Source organism: Wasmannia auropunctata, unplaced genomic scaffold (assembly GCF_000956235.1).
Source record: "Wasmannia auropunctata unplaced genomic scaffold, wasmannia.A_1.0 LD334186.1, whole genome shotgun sequence".
Classification (NCBI taxonomy): Eukaryota; Metazoa; Arthropoda; class Insecta; order Hymenoptera; family Formicidae; genus Wasmannia; species Wasmannia auropunctata.
Genome location: NW_012028704.1, coordinates 276183 through 296265, shown reverse-complemented (window position 1 = coordinate 296265; position 20083 = coordinate 276183). Strand labels below are relative to the sequence as shown.

Genomic DNA, 20083 nt, shown 5'->3' with positions numbered 1-20083 from the left:
TTATTCCGACAATAAATCAAATGAGCGATTTGTTATTCATCTAAAGATCCAAATTTTACATAATGATATTACGAGCTCAAGTAAAAAAATTGCAGTTTATTCCGAAAATGAATGTGTCGATTATATTTTTAGGATATTCTTCCTCACGTCTCTGTCCTACATACATTTCTTTTTTTAAATAAAGCTATCTATTTATTTACTGCAAGTATGTAAAGAGAAAGCGACTTTGCATCATCTTTTATGTCTTTTCGCGCTTAGAACTAAAAAAAACACTTATATTTTTTAATATTTAGAAAAGAAAAGCTTATATAATAAAATATTAAAATTCTAAAGATTGTTTATATATTAATTATGTAATTTAAATTAAGTTTCAGAAAAATGGCTACGTCATTTTGGAAGACTTCTTTCAACCGGAAGAGATTGAAGAATTGAGAGCTTGCGGAGAAGAATTTACAAATAAATTGCCACCTGAGTCGGAACGAAAAATATTCAATACTATACAGTTACAACAGGTAATATAATTATAAACAAACGCATTGCGAAACTTAAAAATGTAAAGCATAATATTCATCGAATAATTCAGATTCGGAACTGATCGTACAACGTTCCTTGTCACTACTTGGAAAAAAAAAAAACTCTTTATCAGAGTAAATAGATACATACAATTAATAAATTTTGCGAAACATAAATTCATATTTTCGTTAATTTTGAAACTTATCCTTGTGAAACTTTATCTTTGTAAATGTCATATAAATGAAACTCGATACTAATGAAAATATATGATTTTGTTTCAGAATAAGGATAAGTATTTTTTGGATAGCGCTAATAAAATAAGTGTTTTCTTCGAGACTGAAGCTCTGGAAGAAGACGGGAAACTGAAGGTTCATCCAAGAGTGTCGTTAAACAAAGTAAACTATCTTAAAAGAGCCTCTAGTTAAATCAACTCCCACAAATATACATTTATATTTTAAAATAATTTTGTTAATTATTCTACGATTTGTAATTTTCAGGTAGGTCATGCTCTTCACTGGTTACACCCTACTTTCAAAAAATACACGTTCGACGAAAGAGTCAAAGAAGTTGCTTTCCAATTAGAGTATGAAGAACCAGTAGTGTGTCAGTCAATGTACATTTACAAAAATCCTGGTATAGGCTCGGAGGGTAATTAAATAATTCTAGAGTTATATACTCTTGAATTATATAAATATAACTCACATGAAAGCTGATGTGATATAATACAAGTACGCTATATAGAATAACTACTGCAACACTGTATCGAATGCAATAATTCTTATTTTCTTACAGTTACGATGCATCAGGACGCATCATATTTATATGTCGAGCCGGTGAAACTCGTAGGTTTCTGGATCGCATTGGAAGATGCAACGCTGGAGAACGGATGTCTCTGGATCGCCCCGGGTTCACATCAGAGCGGAGTGCATAGGCGTTATATGAGAAACAAAGATCCTAACTCTAAGGAGTTACTAATTTTCGATAAAGCCGCGCCCTGCTATCCGTTAAGTAATTTCAGACCAGTACCAGTACGCAAAGGAACTTGTATTCTTATCCACGGCCAGGTGGTCCACTTTTCTTATCCAAACAAGAGTGAAACATCGAGACATGCTTACACCTTTCATGTGATTGAGACAAAACATGTAACTTACTCGAAAGAAAATTGGCTTCAACCACCTGCTGAAGGTTTTGCAAATCTTTATAAAAATTAGGTATATTGTATTAATTGTGTTCAGAATTATCGCGTCCACTGTGTATTGCGTAATCTTCGTAATATTCGTTTCTTTTCTCACTACAAAAAATAATATTAATCTGTGTACAATAGAAGAAAAATAAAACAAATCTTTCATAGTTTATATAGCTGTAAAAGAATACCGATAGCACCAATGAAAAACGTTACATATAAAATTTTCACGAGATTTACTTATATTAAATTTATTAATACATAGATACAAAACACGTGGTAATAAAATATATGACAACAAAATACGTGATAACAAAATACGAAACTTTATTTTTTCTTCAATGAATACACTTTTCACAATGCACAATAATTGACGAAAGACAAATATTTGTGCCCAAAAAAAAGTACAGGTACAATAATTTTCATTGATACCATTGATATTAGTTACTCTTAAAACTAAAATAATCTTTATTTCGTTAAAATATATTAAAAAAATTATGTATATACATTTTTATAAATATCTTAATATATATCTTTAAATTTTAAGAACATAAATTACAACATACATACAATTATGTATGCGTAGCTAATGCACAGAAATGCGAAGTTAATTCTTGTAGTTGCCTTAATCCAGTCTTTAACGCTTCTTCTTTTAATTTGACACAATAATATACATCCAAAGGTGTCACGTCAAATGTTATTCTCTCTATGTCAGGCAGAAATGTATTTAAATTTTGCTGTAAACTAAGCAACGTCTGATGTTTTATAGAATTTTCAACCTGCACCAGTGACCTGATTACAAAAAAATTTTGAATAAATTTATATGCATTATAGTACAAAATAATTTAACGTAACAAATTATATATTACCAATATCAATAGATTAACACTAAGAAATAACTTACTTATTCAGATTCTGTGTCAAATCAGTTACTTTTTTCGTAATTTCTGGTTGCAAACGTTGTACACATGATGGTGTATATAATGCCCCATTCATAGATTTGAAGGCAAAGGAACATGCCATCCCCGCATTGCTGCACGCCAAACCACTATGGTAAAATAAAATAATATTAGCTATTTACAAAGAGAAAGAAACAGCAGTATTATTACTAATATATATATATATATATATATATGACATTAATACATTTTTGTGCGCACACGTATGCGTATGAAATTATATATACATGCAGGAAATCTCACCATATGTCACGCGCGTAATTATAAATATGTTGGAAGGCTTGGAATGCTTTCTCCGATCTCATTTCTTGTTCTTGAACATTTTCCGCGATGCCTATTTTATCGTGTAATTTTCTTAGGTCAATACTAGCGATATATTTTTCACACTTCTTCTTGAGTTCCTAAAAGTATCAATTTTCAAAGTGTTAATTTTTTAACTCTTTCCTAGATAATCTAATATTCAAATATATAAAAAATATTAACTATAAGAGCATTGAACGTTTGTGTCACGAGATCACAGTGCTTATCAGCATTAACCATTTGTACCAAGTCGCTGCTCTTTTCTATAACATATTCCACATCGCGCAATTTTCTACCACCAACTAAAAGAAATATCAAGATTAGGCTTAAGTTGCAGAATGTAGTTTTAATTAAATGTGTAAATATAATATTTACCTGGTACATATACAAAAGCATCATGTAATTCTTTCAAAATGTATTCAGCACGTCTGTGGAATGATTCGTTAATCGCAGCAATCCAGTGTTTCATAGCACATTTCAATGCAGTTACTATAGTCCATGGTGGCTTTATAATGACATATATCTTCCATTCTACTTCTCCAAAAATCTCTGACATTTGTTTCGTGATAATCTAAAATTAAATTATTCGTTCGATTGTAGGCTCGTGTGAAAACTGATAATCCAACATACGGTACATACCGTTGATAAAAAGTTTTTCATAATCAATTTTGTATCCTCAAAAATATCATCCACTAAATGTAAATGTTCGTTGAAGAGAAAATTTTCAACAGAACTATTATTCAATCGGTTGACTGCACCATCTTCATCAAGAGGATCTATTTTTTCAAGAGGATCATTACGTCCTAATGCTATTATGTTATATATCATCGCTTTAGTGCAGAGATTTTTGTCATAAGACAATAAGACCTACGTACAAAAATAGAAAAATAAGTAAAGCACTTATATTCATCAATATGTGCATGCATATTGTATGACATGACAGAAGAACTTACCACAGATTTTTGTAAATTGGATATCTGTAAGCAACACTGAAGTATTTCATCATCAGGACAAGTTAAACAAAAATCTTCTTTATTTTTTGCTACCTGTTCTCGTGTTTGTCCAATGACACGTGGATGTTTAGAGGCAAATTGATCGTGAATGAAAGATATAGCTTTCCTAGCTTTTATTGATAATTCATATTTAGCTTTATTATCCTTAAAATAGTCTAGCTCCTGTTGTAATTAAAAAAAAAAACGTATGTGTTAAAATTTTTAGACGTGAATTTTTATTCTCTTATATATACTGTATATTATACTTACACATATTACCGTCCATGGAATTACAATGAATGGACGTGGGTAATTTTTAAAAACTGCGTCTCGAGCTTGTTCAATTATGTCTAAATTTGATAAGAATACATTTGTATCGACAACAATATAGAGTGGACCTCTCTTGTGCGATTCCGTTTTGTTAGGCTGCGTCAACTCTGCAGTATTTTCTGATATACAGTTTGCTTTATCTATATCTATACTTTCTTTAACAACAAGTTGTGTTCTAACAACTTCTACCTATATAAGAAAATATGAAAAATATTAAAAAATTATATTCTTTTGTTGTAACTTTCATATAAAACAAAAATATTCAGTGTTGAAGAAGATACATGATTACAATGATCAACATATTCATATTTTGGATTTTTTTGCCTATAATCTAAATTATGATTGTTTAATATAATGTTTCAGTTATACTGATAATACCTCAAAGGCAATTTCTTCGTCTTTCATTGGTTCCCAATCCATCTCTTCATATAGAACTTCTTGCTTACCCTGTTCTATTAACTTATCTTTTGTCATAATTTGGATATCGGGTCCTTTACTTTGTTGACTCTGCGATTTATCGTTTGATGTAACATTTCTTTCGTATACTGCATCTTTTAAGATTCTGTTATGTAACCTCTTAAGTCGTACGTCAACATTTCTATAAAACCTTGATCCTAAGCAGTCATTGTCTGTAAACACAAAAACAACAGCAATGTAAAAGCACTAAAAAGTAAAACAAATATTTCGAAACTTTATTGAAAATGTGAAATATTTTATATGCTTACTAGATGAATTGGGTAAATTTTTGCTGAACTTTTGCTGCGGAGCTTTCCTGCTAACTAAATCAGCATTATACATTTCCTGAAATTTTTCCTTATCAATATCCAAATTTCTTCTTATTCTTTGCATACGTTCTTTTGCCAAATTTTTCTTTGGCAACGACTTTCCTCCTCTTTCTCCTAAATACAAAATTAATTTTACTTCTTTATACAATGATAATATATTACTTGAAATATAAATCTGTACAATTAGACTTACTTGAAGAATTTTGATTATGTAATTCCTGAGCATTTTGTTTCATGTTACATTGCTCAATATTGTGCTTATTCCGAGCAATACTTTGTCGATTTCCTATATTTTTCTCTCGTTTCTCCCACATTTTCGTTGACTTCTGATTTGCGGCATTCAAACTTTCTTCCTTATTCTTAGCATCTTCCTTTGATGTTTTATTTTGACTAGGCGTGCTTAAATTTCTATGCTCGATTTTTGCAAGAAGAACCTGCATTTGTGGCGTGAATGTTACTTTATTATCATTTTTATCCCGAGCTGTCACTGATTTATCATCCCTTATCTTTGAGGGAAGGCTTCTTGATGAGATTTTTCTTTTATTTCCCACTATCTTTTCATACGGAGCTTCTGGCGACGAGGGAGAATATTTATTCTTGGCATTTAATGTATGTAGTGCCTTTGCTCGAACAGCCTTCATTTGCGGGGTCTCTACAGTTTTATCACAAGAACGTCGTCGACTGGTGGTTTCCTTTGCTTTTTCAGCATTACGCTCGGATGTCATTGCGCCGCGAGATTCTCCTTCGTGAACTTTACGATTAGTTTCTGAAGACGTCTATATCACAAATGTTTTAGAAAATTAAGACTTTTTAAGAACTAGAATAACGATGTATAGAGGAGAGACTTGTAACATATGTTTTACACAACAGAAAAATAAACTACGGAAAGCAAAATACCTTGGTCTTGTCGGTTGGTTGAACCCACGAAGACTGATTTGTTTTCACATTGAAATAGTATACTCTGTCCGGATGACTTTTCGAATTGCCAATAATCCAGTCCTTCGGCAATTTATGCTTTAACATGTTCAAGGGGTATGTGTTACAGCAAGAAATTTGAACAAGGAAGCCGTACTACTTTCGCGTCTTTCAGTTCAGAACGATCGATAACAATTCTCAAAACAAAACTCTGTAAAAAAAACATGTTAAGGTACCCGACCTTCGGAGATACAATTCATGCAACACGAGACATCTGTGTGTATGTATATATGTGTAATATGTATACTATGTGTGTGTGGGACGTGTATGTCATCGACATTATCGACGTCGCGTATAACGCGTGCGCATGCGTGATTCGTAACGTGTGTCAGCAATTTTATTGGCTACAAACCGAAAATTTGGACCGATTTGTAGTTTAAGGTATCATTTCAGTCTGACGCTCGACGCTTATTTTTAGCATCAAAATAGATCACGTAATCAAAATTGATGCTTAAAATTCGTCAATTTTGATCATGTGATCTGTTTTAACGTTAAAAATAAGGATCAAGGGTCAGCGTGAAAAGGTACCTTAAGCTTCTTGTCCTACCATTCCTGGTCTGGCCTCCTGCCACGTGTAAACCAGCCTTCCTTTCGTCACAAAGTGACATATGACGTACTATGTGTGTGTCATTTTGATACGTACTAGGTTATCAAGGCAGGCTTGTCAAGCCGAGTGTCGATCGTGTCGTTAAATCATGACGTCCATCAGCGAAGTCGATGCGGTGCCTAAATCGAAAAAGCCATCGGGTGAGCATTTCAGTGATCGTTAAAAAATCAAGAAGCAAAAGGCCAAACGATCTTGTTTTAACGCGAGCTTTCTTCATGGAGAGGTTTGGACATTTTGCTCGACGATCGATTGATGATATCGAAATAATTTTGCTTATAATTTTTCCGAGTTGTTTAAATAATATGTTGCAAATCGTTTTAAATCTTTATTATTTAGTTATTTCTGCTCGAAAATCGAGTAAAGTTTGACTGATTTTTTACATGTTTTTGGAGCCAAGAATTAGAAGGGAAGAATCAGGATGATCGATATCAATCGATATCAACTAACATTTATGAAAATGTGTAGCAATTCCATGCGTAATAATTATTTACAAAACGCGTTAATTCTTGCCGATGTAATATACATGTTTTAGTTCTTTCGATAATTTTTCTCGCCGAGTTTAAGTATCTTATCACAGAAAGCAGTACGAAAAACTCTAACAGAGATAACACAAGAATATGTCTATCTATAGAAGATTATTTATTTTAAACATCTTTTCCCATTATCGGAACAATCTCGTTTATCTTTATCTTATTATAATTATCATAAAATTGCTTCTACAGTATGCAGGGTGTTTGAGAAAAAAAATCATAAAATTATTTGATATGAAACATATGTTGTTGGTATTATATATTTTTGGAAATATATTTGTTTAATACATATGATCTGATTTGACTGTTACACAGATAGCGCATTTAAGCAGCAGCGGTTACCAGCCTGGCAACCAATACTTACAGCTGGTACAGTTCTACCGACATTCTTTGTAATAGGAGTTGCATTTATACCAGTCGGTATAGGACTGCTTTATTTTTCTGACGAAGTCAAGGAACATATTATAGATTATACTTACTGCAATTCCACCATTATGGGAGATGATGGATTGCCTAAGAAATGCGTAGATGTAATTGCAGCAGCCCCGCCAATGAACTGCACATGCAATATACCTTTTGAGCTAACTTCGGAATTTGCCGGCAAAGTTTATATGTATTACGGCCTGACAAACTTCTACCAAAATCATCGTAGATACGTAAAATCTCGAGACGACAATCAACTGCTGGGACAGTTGCACCCTACCGTCTCGAATGACTGTGAACCATTTGCCTATGAGAAAGTGAACGACTCGAAACCAGTGGCCCCATGTGGTGCTATCGCAAATTCGCTTTTTAGCGATGAATTGACACTATGGTCTGCAAAACATAATAATTATGTACCGTTACTAAAAACTGGCATAGCCTGGCCATCTGATAAAAAAATCAAATTCAGAAATCCAAAGGGCAATTTGAAGGAAGCGTTCAAGGACTTTGCCAAGCCTAAAAACTGGACTAAACACATTTGGGATTTGGATCCCGATAATGAGGAAAACAACGGATTTCAAAATGAGGATTTAATTGTATGGATGAGAACTGCCGCGTTGCCCACTTTCAGAAAACTCTATCGTAGGATTGATCATAGTCAAGATGGTTTTAAAAAGGGTCTAGTTTCAGGAAACTATACTCTTATGGTTCAATATTGTAAGTAATTTAATCAAATTGAAACATGTGGTGAATTATAAGAATAATCTAATAATTAAAATAATAAAATTAAAAATTAAACATTTATATCATATACATATATATATATATATATATATTTTTTATATAAATATATAATATAGATAATATTTCTGAATGTTCTTTTCAGCGTTTTCAGTATCCTCCTTTTATGGAAAGAAAAAGATGATTTTAAGTACAACTTCACTTTTGGGAGGAAAGAACCCTTTCCTTGGTATTGCTTACATTGTTGTGGGGAGTTTGTGCTTATTGCTCGGCGTAGCATTACTTATTATACATATTAAATGTTCTAAGAGGTAACAAATATATTCATATAGTATATATATCTCTCTCTCACTTGTCCATCTATATATATAAACGATAAACATATAATACATCCTATTTAATAACAACCTATATGTGGTGAAGGAACATCTACACGAATTACTGAACATAGTTATGTAAAACTAAGATATACATATGTTAATATCTTTTAATGTTCACAAACGTACTTAAATTTTGTGCAATATTAAACATGCACAATCTAATATGTGTCAGTCCAATATAATCAATAGTGATTTACGTAATAAACAATCTCTCAAATTAGATCGATACAGAGACATATATTTAATGTGTGTTTTTTTTTCATAACACGAGTTGATAATATAATATCTGATATATGTTATACAGCAAACTAATGTAAAGACGACTACAAGAAAGTATTCTTAGGGCACCCATGTATGTTCTTGTAAGTGTTTGTGATATTGTGTTATGTCTATCCTTTCTAATTGACATGTAAAAGCTGTCTCGATAAAATATGACCAATCGAACATTGTTGTTATAATTTTGTCACTTCAATACTGAATAGATACTAAGAAATGTGTAAAATATTTTACTACAATATTTTACTGCTAAAAAAAAAATTAATAACTCGACTAGTCATATTTGGTGTATCGTATGCTTTGCCAGAATGTGTGTGTATTTTTTTGTTATATTTTTCAGAAGAATGGAGTATTTGTTTCTAAAATTCTGTTACATGCAATTTGAATTTTTATGTTAAAATGATAGGAGTAATTTTAATTTAATTTTAAACAGCATTAATGATATTTTATTATTTATATAACTGTGCAATAGAAATTAAATAAATAATAAGCAATAACAGAACAAAAAATAATTCCATATCCATGTATGAAACTGAGAAGTATATTTTATAATTAACTGTTTGTCCAAGTAATTTCATTGTGTTTGTTCTATGCTATTACATCTTATATATACATATGCAATATATATGTGTATATACATGTATATCAAATAACTCTCATGCATATGTGTGTGTAATATATTTAAAAAATGTGCATACAATCCATATGTATGGATTGTATACACATTTATTAAAATCAAATTTGGAAGTAAATGCACTTATTTGTGTTTTTATGTATTGACGTAAAATTAAGCAAGAGTTGAAATACATTTTGATATTCTTAAAAAATCGGCAAAATTATTACAAAAATTCCTTTTCGACAAGACGCGAACTAAATCCGATTCAAATTTAATATATATGCTTATTAAATATATATTATAAAAAGCATGTCGCATGTCCTAAAAAAAAAAAAACGTTTATTTAAATTGGATATATATTTCTAATTTACACGTATCATTACATTTCGAAGCAATTTGGTTTCCCCTATGCTTTTATATTATTGTTGGATTTTATTTTATTAGCAAACCGAAAAGTCGTCTGCAAATTTTCTTTCTTATTTTGACATACATCTTTTTTTTTTAGCACCACCGACATGATCAATGTGACTCCAACTACGGAATATCATCATTAGGAACGATTCGTTTACTTGAAATGAACATGATTTCATCGGTACGAATAAGTTCATCGATTATCATAGGATGAGTGAATTTTTCTAACAACATTAATTTTCGTTTGTCAGACATAAACGAAAATACGGATAATACGGAACGAAAATGCGGTAAAACAACAAACCAATCAAAAATTTTTCATTTAAAGGATAGTTATCTTTTAAAAGTTTTAAATCAAGTTTCATTATTGTTATATGTATAACATACATAATAGGATTTTCAAAATTGAATTATATATTTTTGAAATTATATCACACTTGGAATTGTACTGTAAACTTCAAATAGACTAATTAATTATTTGAAAGTTAATTGACAATCAAGTACCCGTCGCTGTCAATATTTAATTAAATTATAAATATCCTATTATATATGGAATACTATATATTGGCAAGGTGAGCGAAAGTATTATACAAATGATGCTGAAACCAAATGTTTATTAAAATGTTATTCCATTTGTAGATAGTGAATTTTTTTGTAAGATATTCTTTTAGATTAAAAAACGCGCTTTGATGCATTTGTTGATGCACTTATCTTACATTTCTGTTGGTCTAAAGTTAAACTTTCTATTTTAAGTTTTAAAGTTATAAAGATGTAGAAATTAAACGTAAATTGAACACACTTCCTCGCAGTGGTTTCATATAATACAACAGTCGCAAAGTTATCTACTTTTGAAGTTTTATTTACTTAATTTTGACGATACAAAAGCTTTAACGTGATTTATTTGACATGTTAGCTTTAACGAATTGCTTCAGTTGAGAAAAATAAATCTTCAAAACGAACAAAATTCTCTTGAAACTGTTGTATTTTATGAAGGAAATTATTAGTGTTGTTACTTGAAAATTAATATTTATTGCGTAAAATTACAATTATAGATTCTACTTATATCTATTGTAATTTCTAGATGTCTTGAAAGTATGAGGTATATAGCAAAAGTAGAATATTATATTCTTGGAAATTAATTGCATTATAAAAATGTAGATAACGATATGTATATGTATATATTTATATATGTTTTCAGTAATATGTTTCTCTTATAAAATTTGATTTATATTAAAATGACTTAACTTGTTATTATTGATCAGACACTATACTGATGTCCTATGTACAATGGTTCATAAAATTATTCAAATGGCGATGCGTCTTCAAATTAAATGGCAGTGTTTGAATATTAATTCTGAGTCATTATATATTTACGTATTCATTAATTTTGACCTCTTTGCAGAGACAGTGTTGCCCTCAGAATGTTTCTTCTGAGTGCAATTTTGATTTATTGTGCCTTAACTAGATATGTATGCATATTGAATGACATAACTGAAGGATGTATTGTACTTGCGATTACTCTTGTAACAGCTTAGAAACGAATTACTGACCGTGAGATCAGATTGCAATGTAAATCACTTGTAAAATCAATCTAGTCTATTATAAACACTAACAAGTGAATAAAGAGAAATGATTAAAGAATCAAGAAAACAGATATCCTCTTCATTTATATATAGTATATACTATAAATGGCTGTTTAACAAACAATTTTTTTATTGTGTCATTCTATCTTTATTAAGCGTAAAACAAGGAGAAAAAGAATGACACGTTCCCTCAACGCAGCCTGTGTAATTAGACGTAAGGCCAAGTCGATCCGAATGAAGTTGATCCTCTGCCTTTTAAAACACGCACGATTCAGGAACGAATTCGGAGCAGAAATCAGAATGCGACGCTCGTGCGCGGGCGCGGCGGGCGGAGCGGAAATATTTTTCGAGCGCCATCTTGCCTCGCAATCGTACAATTCGTCAGTGCCTGTGAATGGACTTGTCATAAGTGTCTTACTTATTATTTCGCCTCTCTATCCCCCGTTCCCCGTTTCGCTCTGGAGAGCTCCGCGTTTCCAAATTTTCGAGTGGTACTGCCCCCGCGTGCGCAAGGTGAGTACGAAAGTTCCGTCGCTACCATTGTCCTCGTCGTCGTCGTCGTCGTCGTCATCATCGTCGTTGTTGTCATCATCGTGATTCGGTCAAGTAAGAGTCGAGTGGACGCGACGGGGATCCGCGCGGTGCGAGGTACCTTGCGCGACAGCCGCCGCGGACGTTGTCCGTCCTTTGGGGGACTCGAAACGAAACGGGAAAAACGGGAGCGGCCGCGCCCGTCGCCGCCGTCATCGCCGTCGCTCCGAACTCGACCTCGGCCATAACGACGATATTCCGCGAGATTGACGTGTCACGTATACATCGATATACCTACATCTACTCGCGAATCTACGCGTGCGACGCGACCGCGAGGTTCCCAGTTCCCTCGGTGGGCGGATACGCGCTAAGCGCATAGCGCGCTTCGCCAGTCACACGGCTGGAGCGGAACGGCGTGCGTTCGTTTCTCCTCGCTCGTACCGTCATCATTACCATCATCATCGTAGCCGTCGTCGTCGTCGTCGTCGTCGTCGTCGTCTTCGTATCGCGTCGTGTCATTCCGACCCCGACCGCGGAGCTCCAACGTGCGGCGGAGCGTTCACCCGCAGCAGGAGCGCGCGGCAAGGTGGACTCGACCTCTGGGATTTAGCAGCAATTGTACAATAACAATAATTTCCTGCTTGCGCTTCTCTCTCCCGTCGTCTCTCCTCCACGCGCGCCGCGCGCGTTTTCGTGCTACGCGTTGACACACGTTAACCAGGATCTCGATGGTATACTCTTCGGTTTTCGAACGCGCGATGCCTTGAGATGTTATCATTTTCGCGTGATCCTTTTGCAAAATTTCTGAAACATGTACGCTGATTCCCGCAGACTGTTTACCGCTCGTCACTCTGTCGCCGTTTCCCAACTCCGATGTAGTTGTCAGAAATCTCGACACACGTGAGAACTTATTACACGCGGAATAGAAAGTTAATCGAGTGGTGCCAAAGGACAGAGAGAGGACAATGATCAATACTTTCACGGTCAATTATACGTATAATACTGTTAACATGACAGAAGGAAGCCTTACAAAGGATCTCAGCTGACTTGTATAGTCTTTCGTGTAACAGATAACGCTTTTTTAGCTCTCTGCTAGCTATGTGTTTATACTCTTTACTTTTTGCAAACAGTTGCGAGTGATGATATTTGCATAGTCATGCTCAACAGCAAGAAGAAAAAGACGTTAGCGTGAAAGCAGGCACATGTGATTATGAAGAATCAAATATTAAATAACATATATCTGTCGATATATCTGTTGAATAAATGTGGTGATGGATTGGTATTGAAGATTTTAGATTCAAAGGGGAAATAACAACATCGAAAAACATTTCCTAGAATTCTCAAGCTTGAAAAATCTCAAGGCATTGCTAATTCAAGCGACATTTAGATATCGGAGAAGAATTGGTATTATTTTTTTGTATATTAATTATTATCGTTAGACGGATTGATAACATTGTTCCGATGAAGAGACTAAAATCATACCCTGTGATAAGATAAGCAGTGAACACAACAGAAACATGCCTTGAATCTTGCGATAAAGTTCTTCTTTTCTTTTTCCAGAATAGCAATTACAATTCGTTAAAGGAAGGTGTACATCTTTACCTCCATCAGTGTAAGTGGATTTTCTCCCGCAAACTTTCTGCATGCGCTCTATCATTTGTAAATAGGGCTAGTCTTAACGATAGATTTCCTCCCTGTAGGTCGAACGTTTCTAACAGGTTGAACCATAGTTTTTACTTTTCTCAAATTAGCGGCTTACTTGTCAAAAACTTTATAAAGGACAGGAGCAATAAAATAACTACAAAAGTTCTGGTTTTTGGACTTTTAAAAATCAAACGTGCGCGCGTACGTTTGATGTCACGGATCTTCTGGATCTTTCAATTTTTAAACAATAAAAGTTTATGATCAACGTTAATTGAATTTAAATCATTATTTAACATGCCGCTTGTGTGCATGTGTAGGAATGAAATTATCCTTTACATTCTCTCAATGAGATGTGCAGCTATTATATCACGAGATTTTCATATCTATCAATATTTTTTGCGACATCAATTTCGTTATTGTAACATAATATTATTAATCATCTAAGTTATTATGCATAACTTGAGAAAAGAAATGTAGGGAATATATGAGCTGTGCCTATTAAAAACAAGATCCAATATTTAAAATTTTTTTTTTTTTTTAATTAATATAGTTGCTGTTATTACCATGAATACAACCTTTTGTCATACTAGCGATTCAGAAACGTATTAAACACAAGTGCATTGCTATTATTTTTTTTCGCGCACATGCACAATCTACATACAAAATCCATTTGAGATTCGGATAACTTAGAAAAAATTTCATGTAATATTCATTTGCATAATACCATAATATTTAACAGATTAATGTGTCATTATCATTCATACGCAAAATGATGTATCATTTAAGGTGTGACAAATTTTGTATATAAAATTTCTCATACTTATTTATCATATCATCTGATAGTCTAGGCTTTTGTTGTGATTTGGAGTATTTGGAAGTTTTCTATATTTCTGGGCAAAACCTAGAGCTTCATCAACAACGCCAGCGATATTTCATTAGTCAAGAATGGCGATGCAGAAGGTAAATGCCAATAATGTTCACGATTGTTGAATTAACAACTGTACTCACTCGTAATATGATATTTAATATCAGAGCATATTATTAGAAGAGATTTCTGTCTTACAATGAATAATATCTATTCATTTTTGTAAAGATAATCTGATGTTTTTTTACAAGGAGTTATTGTGTTATGTGTGTTATGTAATATATATATAAATATATATATATATATATATATATTATTTTAATTCAGTTTTTTATTATAATGCACTTTATTAGTTTGCAATGTTTCCCGGCAAAATAACGTGATGATAGATAGTGTGAAACTGATAATGACAAATGTACATTATGCAAGTCAGTATTGCATTAAATATTGTTATATGACTATCTAGGCGTTTTAAATTTTATACCATTATATATGTAGTTTCTATAAATAATACCTATCTCAAAGGTAATAAGGAGAAAAGAGAGACAGATAATATTAATTATAAATTCATATAGGCACATCTCAAAAAGAATAAAAAATCACCGTATGATATTAAAAAATATATGTATAGGTATTCTTTATTCTCTTAAAATTCAATGACTTTTTATACGTATGTTTATACAACTTTACTATGTAAGCATTTCTTATATACATTATTCAATAATTAATCAGGTAAATTGTGCTAAAGTAAATATCTTAAAATAAAAATGATAAATATAAATTGTATTGTATTTTCTTTGCTTAGTGGTATGGTATAATTTTATTTACTTGTATGCAATTACATATTCTTACGATATTTAAGAGAAAGTACAATTTTATTTTACATTTTTATGATATAATTACGAAAACCATAGTATATATACATAGATATAATTGTATTTATTTTTATCAATTTTAACTTTGATTATATATGATAATCTCTTTCTGCAACTTATATTTCTTTCTATTGTTTTTTATAATTTCATTTGTTGTAATTTAATTAATTTACGCATGCCTTGGTTTTAGCTCTAAATTTCCTGCTTAATTAATTGACTCATAATTATATTTTATTGAAATTTGGTGCTAATATTACTAGGTTTGTAATGTTTGAAATAATGCATACTTATAGGTGCATGGCTTTCATGTAAACAAAATATCCATACTTATTATCAGACGCTATTTGCGTCATAATTGACCTGTTATTATTTTTATATTATAGCAATTATAGGCTACACGAAAGATTAAATTATTAAATGATCAAGGTTAAATAATTTATAGGTCTTGGAAAGACCATGAGTTTTCATATAATATAATATGGATCCTGTAAATAAAGCTGCAACAATATATAATTTTTTTCTTTTGTATTGGAATAAATACGATAATAAATATGGGTCTCTAAAACCAAGGTACATAATACTACAATTGAATAACATACAGTGATAATATTTTAGATGAGAAGACAAGGGCAAGACGTAATGCAGGTCAATCTGGCGGGTATTAGGCGAGACATCATGAATCTCGCCCATAATTATAGCAATGCCCAGGTGATTAGTAAAATCTTTTTGCATTACTTGATGTTATTTTTCATCATTAATATGTAAAAATATTAAGGAAATATTTAAAAAGAGAGAATATCTTAAATGAAGTGAAAAATGAATAAAAAACTAAACATGTGAACATTTTAAATATTAATGTGAGATAATTACTACTTTTTCCTATAGAAAGCTGTACGAAAAGCTACCAGCAATGATCCTTGGGGTCCAAGTAGTACACTTATGGCAGAAATCGCCGACTTAACATACAATGTTGTAGCGTTTACGGAAATTATGCAAATGCTATGGAAAAGATTGAATGATCATGGGAAAAACTGGCGACATGTATACAAAGCCTTAGTTCTCTTAGAATATCTTATTAAGACAGGAAGTGAAAAAGTAGCGCAACAATGCAAAGAGAATATTTTTGCCATCCAAACCTTAAAAGGTAATAAACGTGAAATTTTATTAGAATTTTATTTAATAATATATGGATCAAATATTTATACGTGTGATATATTATTGAAAAATTCAAATTGTATATTAATAAAACGCAGAAATGTATTGGCGTACATTTGTAATTAATATACAAATTTAGAGATTCCCATAAATTTTGTAACACAGTCTTATTTATATTTTTGCATAGACTTTCAATACATGGATGGGCACAAAGATCAAGGAATTAACGTGCGGGAAAAAGCAAAACAATTAGTGGCCTTATTAAAAGATGACGAGAGATTGAGAAATGAGCGAGCTAGAGCATTGAAGGCAAAAGAGAGATTTGCACAATCGGTTAGTGGTTTTGGGAGCGACGGTTTGGACACAATGTCACCTGTTAGCAGTGATGTAAGTAATGTGTTATCAATCAATAATTAAAAATTATAATATAAATTTATACGTTTTATTATATGTTATTACCTTGTTTCAGTTTCAAGAGTGGGAACCTTGTCACTTATCCGAATCAGCGACTAGACGTGCAAGTAAGTTTCTCTTTATAGTGCATACGCTAGTATTTTGTAATATTTTTTTTATCAATATCTTCCAAATTAAGATTATTTCAAATAAGACGAGAGAGAAAATTCTACGTTTGACCTAAATTCTCTCATCATATCTCATTTATTTCTCGCGCGAATATATCAAATGTGCGAATGTTAATTACTTTACATAAGAATTAACACAACAAGTGTATTTTCCAGCGGAATTGGAAGCCGCAAGACCGCAAACGGTAGGCGAAGAAGAATTACAACTGCAGCTGGCCTTGGCTATGTCTAGAGAAGAAGCGGAGCAAGAAGAACAAAGAAGACGCAGCGATGACGTTAGATTGCAGTTAGCTCTCAGTCAAAGTCAGCAAGATTTTAAGTGAGTTATCAACGGAATCCAATGTAATCTAGTAAGTCGATATGGAAAAAAAAAGGACTTTGTATTCACGGGGCAATACCATGCGTATGAATTTCAGAGTCCCTGAGAAGCAAAGTCATATGCTAGATTTACTCGATGTAAATTTGGGAGAAGCAAGCGGCTCATCTGTACAAACTGATCCTTGGGGTATCCCGATAACAGCACCACCGCCTAGACCACAGGTATTTGCTAATCATGTCGCTGATTTAACAATCGTACTTTGCACGATAACACGAAATTGTACCGTTTTTGCATGATACACAACAGTCTTTGGATTTGTCTGAATTTCATATGTATAAGGTATGTCCGATAAATATTAGAGGACATTAAATATGTATTTAGAAGAACATATAGGCGTGGAATAACATTATTAGAGTAATCAACAAAACACATATCTCATTGGAATGATTAACAAAATATAGAAAGAATAATAGCGTTCTCATTTTACAGCCGCAAAACGACCCATGGAGTGTTCCAACAACGAGTACCACGTCACCCGCGGTAGACCCGTGGACGCCTGTTCCTCCACAAAGACCAAGTGAGTTTCATTATACATTCGCGGTAACGTGCTTTTTTACATGATTACATATTTATTTAATCCCTATATTTATATTCTTTTTGCATGTTCTTTGACGATTTCCGATAATTCTCAGGATCCTCAGGTATAATTAGTTAATTTTTCCATCATTTTTCTCATAAATTATTAGAGTAGATTTGGATCCTTGTCGAGAATACGCTTGCTCTTTGTTTCTATTGTAACATTTGACGAAAAGCAGTGTTCTAAGTTTTTCTCAGTTTTTTTATTATAACATTTGATAATAATCATTTGGCTAAACTCAAATCACAATTTAATTGTAGCTGCCACTATCGATCCGTGGCGTGCACCTGCCCCATCTCCCGCTACAGTCGCATCTTCTCCGCGTACCAACGATCCTTGGTCACCAGCTCCGCCTGCTACTACTACCGAATCTGAGACGAATAAGGTAATACAGACATGTCCTTCAAAGTTTAACTCAATTAGTAGTTATACAATGTTTCAATGATAATACATTGATCTGAAATTTTCTTGTTACAGGCTGCTCAAGATGGCGTAACATCCCCGTCACCATCTTTCAACAATTCAAACTTGACGCATAACATCGGCTTCGCGGTATCGTCGCCTCAGAATATAGGTTTCAATTTGCCGCCGGTATCTTCGGCCACCACCTTCAGCACTAGCAACGGTTTTAACGGCACGGGGCCGGGCTTCAATAATTTTTCTACTCAGAACAACGGTAACGCCGCTACGACGAGTCCCCTCAGCGATTTAGATGAATTTGACGTGATTACTAACAGAGGAAAACTCGGAGCCAGTCCGCAGACGGTGAACAACGGTACTTGAGCCATGAAAAAAATTTCCCCGTGAAACGCAACATTAATGTCTACTCTGAAGTTATATAATAAAGTTACATGATTTTAAAATAGGTGGTGCGGCATCATCAGGTGGAGATCCCTTCGATTTGGGTGGCATAGCTGAAACCCTTCCTGCCAGTACCGGTGCTGTGAAAAAGACACCACAATCCTTCTTAGGAGAGAATTCTGCGCTCGTCAATTTGGATAATCTTGTCAGCGCTTCGGCGATTAAGCCATCGGCTCCTGCGCCAGCGGGTAAGTTTTCATTTGGTTATAATTCAATTAAAAGGTATAAATATCGAGAAAGAGAAGTCCAGTATTCAAAATAGCTTTCACTGTGTGTGACATGTATCTCCTATTATATGATAATTTATTAAAGATAAAATGTAATAATCAGTGAACAATAATTCAAATATTATGGAAAAAGAATATATTTTACGCTAAAACACACTCTATGTCTACAAAATAGCGTTTCATTGGAAATAAAGTTCGTGAGTATCAATATGATTAAGAAATGATTATGGCATGAATGCATGGTGACTATTATGTGCAGTGTAATTGTGCTTATTACAATGATATCTTTCACATATTACAAATCAAGTGCGTTATTTTTTTACGTAAGAGTACTGTGATTTGAATCTTTCTTCGAATATATATATATATATATTATATCTATTGCGGTATTCTCTAGCAGTATATGTAAATTACTTTTTCTTTCTAAATAAATCATTCCTTTTAAATATTCTTAATTTCCGCGATTATCTTTTTTTTCTAATATGCATTTATTTATGTGGAATGAATTAAACATATGTCAAATTATACATCGGATAATTTGAAAGTCCAAATCAATATCTTGAAATAAGAACAATTATCTTATGAAATTAAAGCAAAAGACAGAAGGTGTATATTTTATATAACTAGTACATAACAGGCGCGCGCTGCGAATTGAATCCCATACATCTTCCAATAACATTTATACCAATTTACATTTTAATTAAACAAATTTTAACAATTTTCAATAAAATGACGTTTTAATCGGCCATATTGAATCGGCCATTTTTAAATAAAATCACGATTT

At 32.6% G+C, this 20083-nt stretch overlaps 4 protein-coding genes across 25 annotated transcripts in view; 3 read left to right on the top strand and 1 right to left on the bottom strand.

Annotated features, from left to right (window-relative positions):
- LOC105459482 (phytanoyl-CoA dioxygenase-like) overlaps positions 1 to 1868 on the top strand; it is a 121307-nt gene extending 119439 nt beyond the window's left edge. The window contains 4 exon segments of the mRNA XM_011705571.1: positions 369 to 512; positions 795 to 908; positions 1011 to 1161; positions 1306 to 1868. Coding sequence (XP_011703873.1) covers positions 369 to 512; positions 795 to 908; positions 1011 to 1161; positions 1306 to 1724 — 828 coding nt within the window. The 3' untranslated portion in view covers positions 1725 to 1868.
- On the bottom strand, positions 1754 to 6297 carry LOC105459483 (transcriptional protein SWT1). 3 transcript variants are annotated; one of them, XM_011705574.1, is made up of 13 exons: positions 5960 to 6297; positions 5256 to 5838; positions 5003 to 5176; positions 4656 to 4924; positions 4218 to 4466; positions 3909 to 4130; positions 3595 to 3822; positions 3331 to 3526; positions 3139 to 3257; positions 2899 to 3056; positions 2601 to 2744; positions 2267 to 2488; positions 1754 to 1804 (listed from the first exon to the last, which is right to left on the bottom strand). In XM_011705574.1, exons 1-12 carry the CDS (start codon positions 6083 to 6085, stop codon positions 2269 to 2271), a joined length of 2688 nt encoding a protein of 895 aa, XP_011703876.1. In that variant the 5' UTR covers positions 6086 to 6297; the 3' UTR covers positions 1754 to 1804; positions 2267 to 2268. The 3 variants fall into 3 exon arrangements, with proteins under 3 accessions (XP_011703876.1, XP_011703874.1, XP_011703877.1); XM_011705572.1 differs by lacking the exon at positions 1754 to 1804 and having other exon boundaries at positions 2000 to 2488; XM_011705575.1 differs by lacking the exon at positions 1754 to 1804 and having other exon boundaries at positions 2000 to 2488; positions 4656 to 4906.
- Positions 6298 to 6614: 317 nt separating this feature from the next.
- LOC105459476 (cell cycle control protein 50A) lies at positions 6615 to 11666 on the top strand. Of its 2 annotated transcripts, XM_011705544.1 has the most exons (5): positions 6615 to 6784; positions 7490 to 8314; positions 8484 to 8649; positions 9023 to 9080; positions 10116 to 11666. In XM_011705544.1, exons 1-4 carry the CDS (start codon positions 6733 to 6735, stop codon positions 9033 to 9035), a joined length of 1056 nt encoding a protein of 351 aa, XP_011703846.1. In that variant the 5' UTR covers positions 6615 to 6732; the 3' UTR covers positions 9036 to 9080; positions 10116 to 11666. The 2 variants fall into 2 exon arrangements, with proteins under 2 accessions (XP_011703846.1, XP_011703845.1); XM_011705543.1 differs by lacking the exon at positions 9023 to 9080 and having other exon boundaries at positions 6617 to 6784.
- A 91-nt stretch (positions 11667 to 11757) lies between these two features.
- The window catches only part of LOC105459477 (epsin-2), an 11057-nt gene continuing 2731 nt past the window's right edge, over positions 11758 to 20083 (top strand). The window contains exons 1-15 of one of the 19 annotated variants that reach the window (XM_011705564.1): positions 11758 to 12117; positions 13696 to 13747; positions 14685 to 14739; positions 16135 to 16227; positions 16405 to 16663; positions 16862 to 17061; positions 17144 to 17195; positions 17412 to 17574; positions 17672 to 17795; positions 18064 to 18151; positions 18267 to 18275; positions 18472 to 18596; positions 18689 to 18986; positions 19078 to 19260; positions 19475 to 19496. In XM_011705564.1, coding sequence (XP_011703866.1) covers positions 14725 to 14739; positions 16135 to 16227; positions 16405 to 16663; positions 16862 to 17061; positions 17144 to 17195; positions 17412 to 17574; positions 17672 to 17795; positions 18064 to 18151; positions 18267 to 18275; positions 18472 to 18596; positions 18689 to 18986; positions 19078 to 19260; positions 19475 to 19491 — 1626 coding nt within the window. In that variant the 5' untranslated portion in view covers positions 11758 to 12117; positions 13696 to 13747; positions 14685 to 14724 and the 3' untranslated portion in view covers positions 19492 to 19496. Of the gene's footprint in view, positions 12118 to 12189; positions 12211 to 12231; positions 12253 to 12638; positions 12867 to 12900; positions 13340 to 13366; positions 13540 to 13695; positions 13748 to 14622; positions 14740 to 16134; positions 16228 to 16404; positions 16664 to 16861; positions 17062 to 17143; positions 17196 to 17411; positions 17575 to 17671; positions 17796 to 18063; positions 18152 to 18266; positions 18276 to 18471; positions 18597 to 18688; positions 18987 to 19077; positions 19261 to 19474; positions 19497 to 20083 lie in introns of those variants that run through there. The other 18 variants (XM_011705545.1, XM_011705547.1, XM_011705546.1 and 15 more) reach the window with 18 other exon arrangements.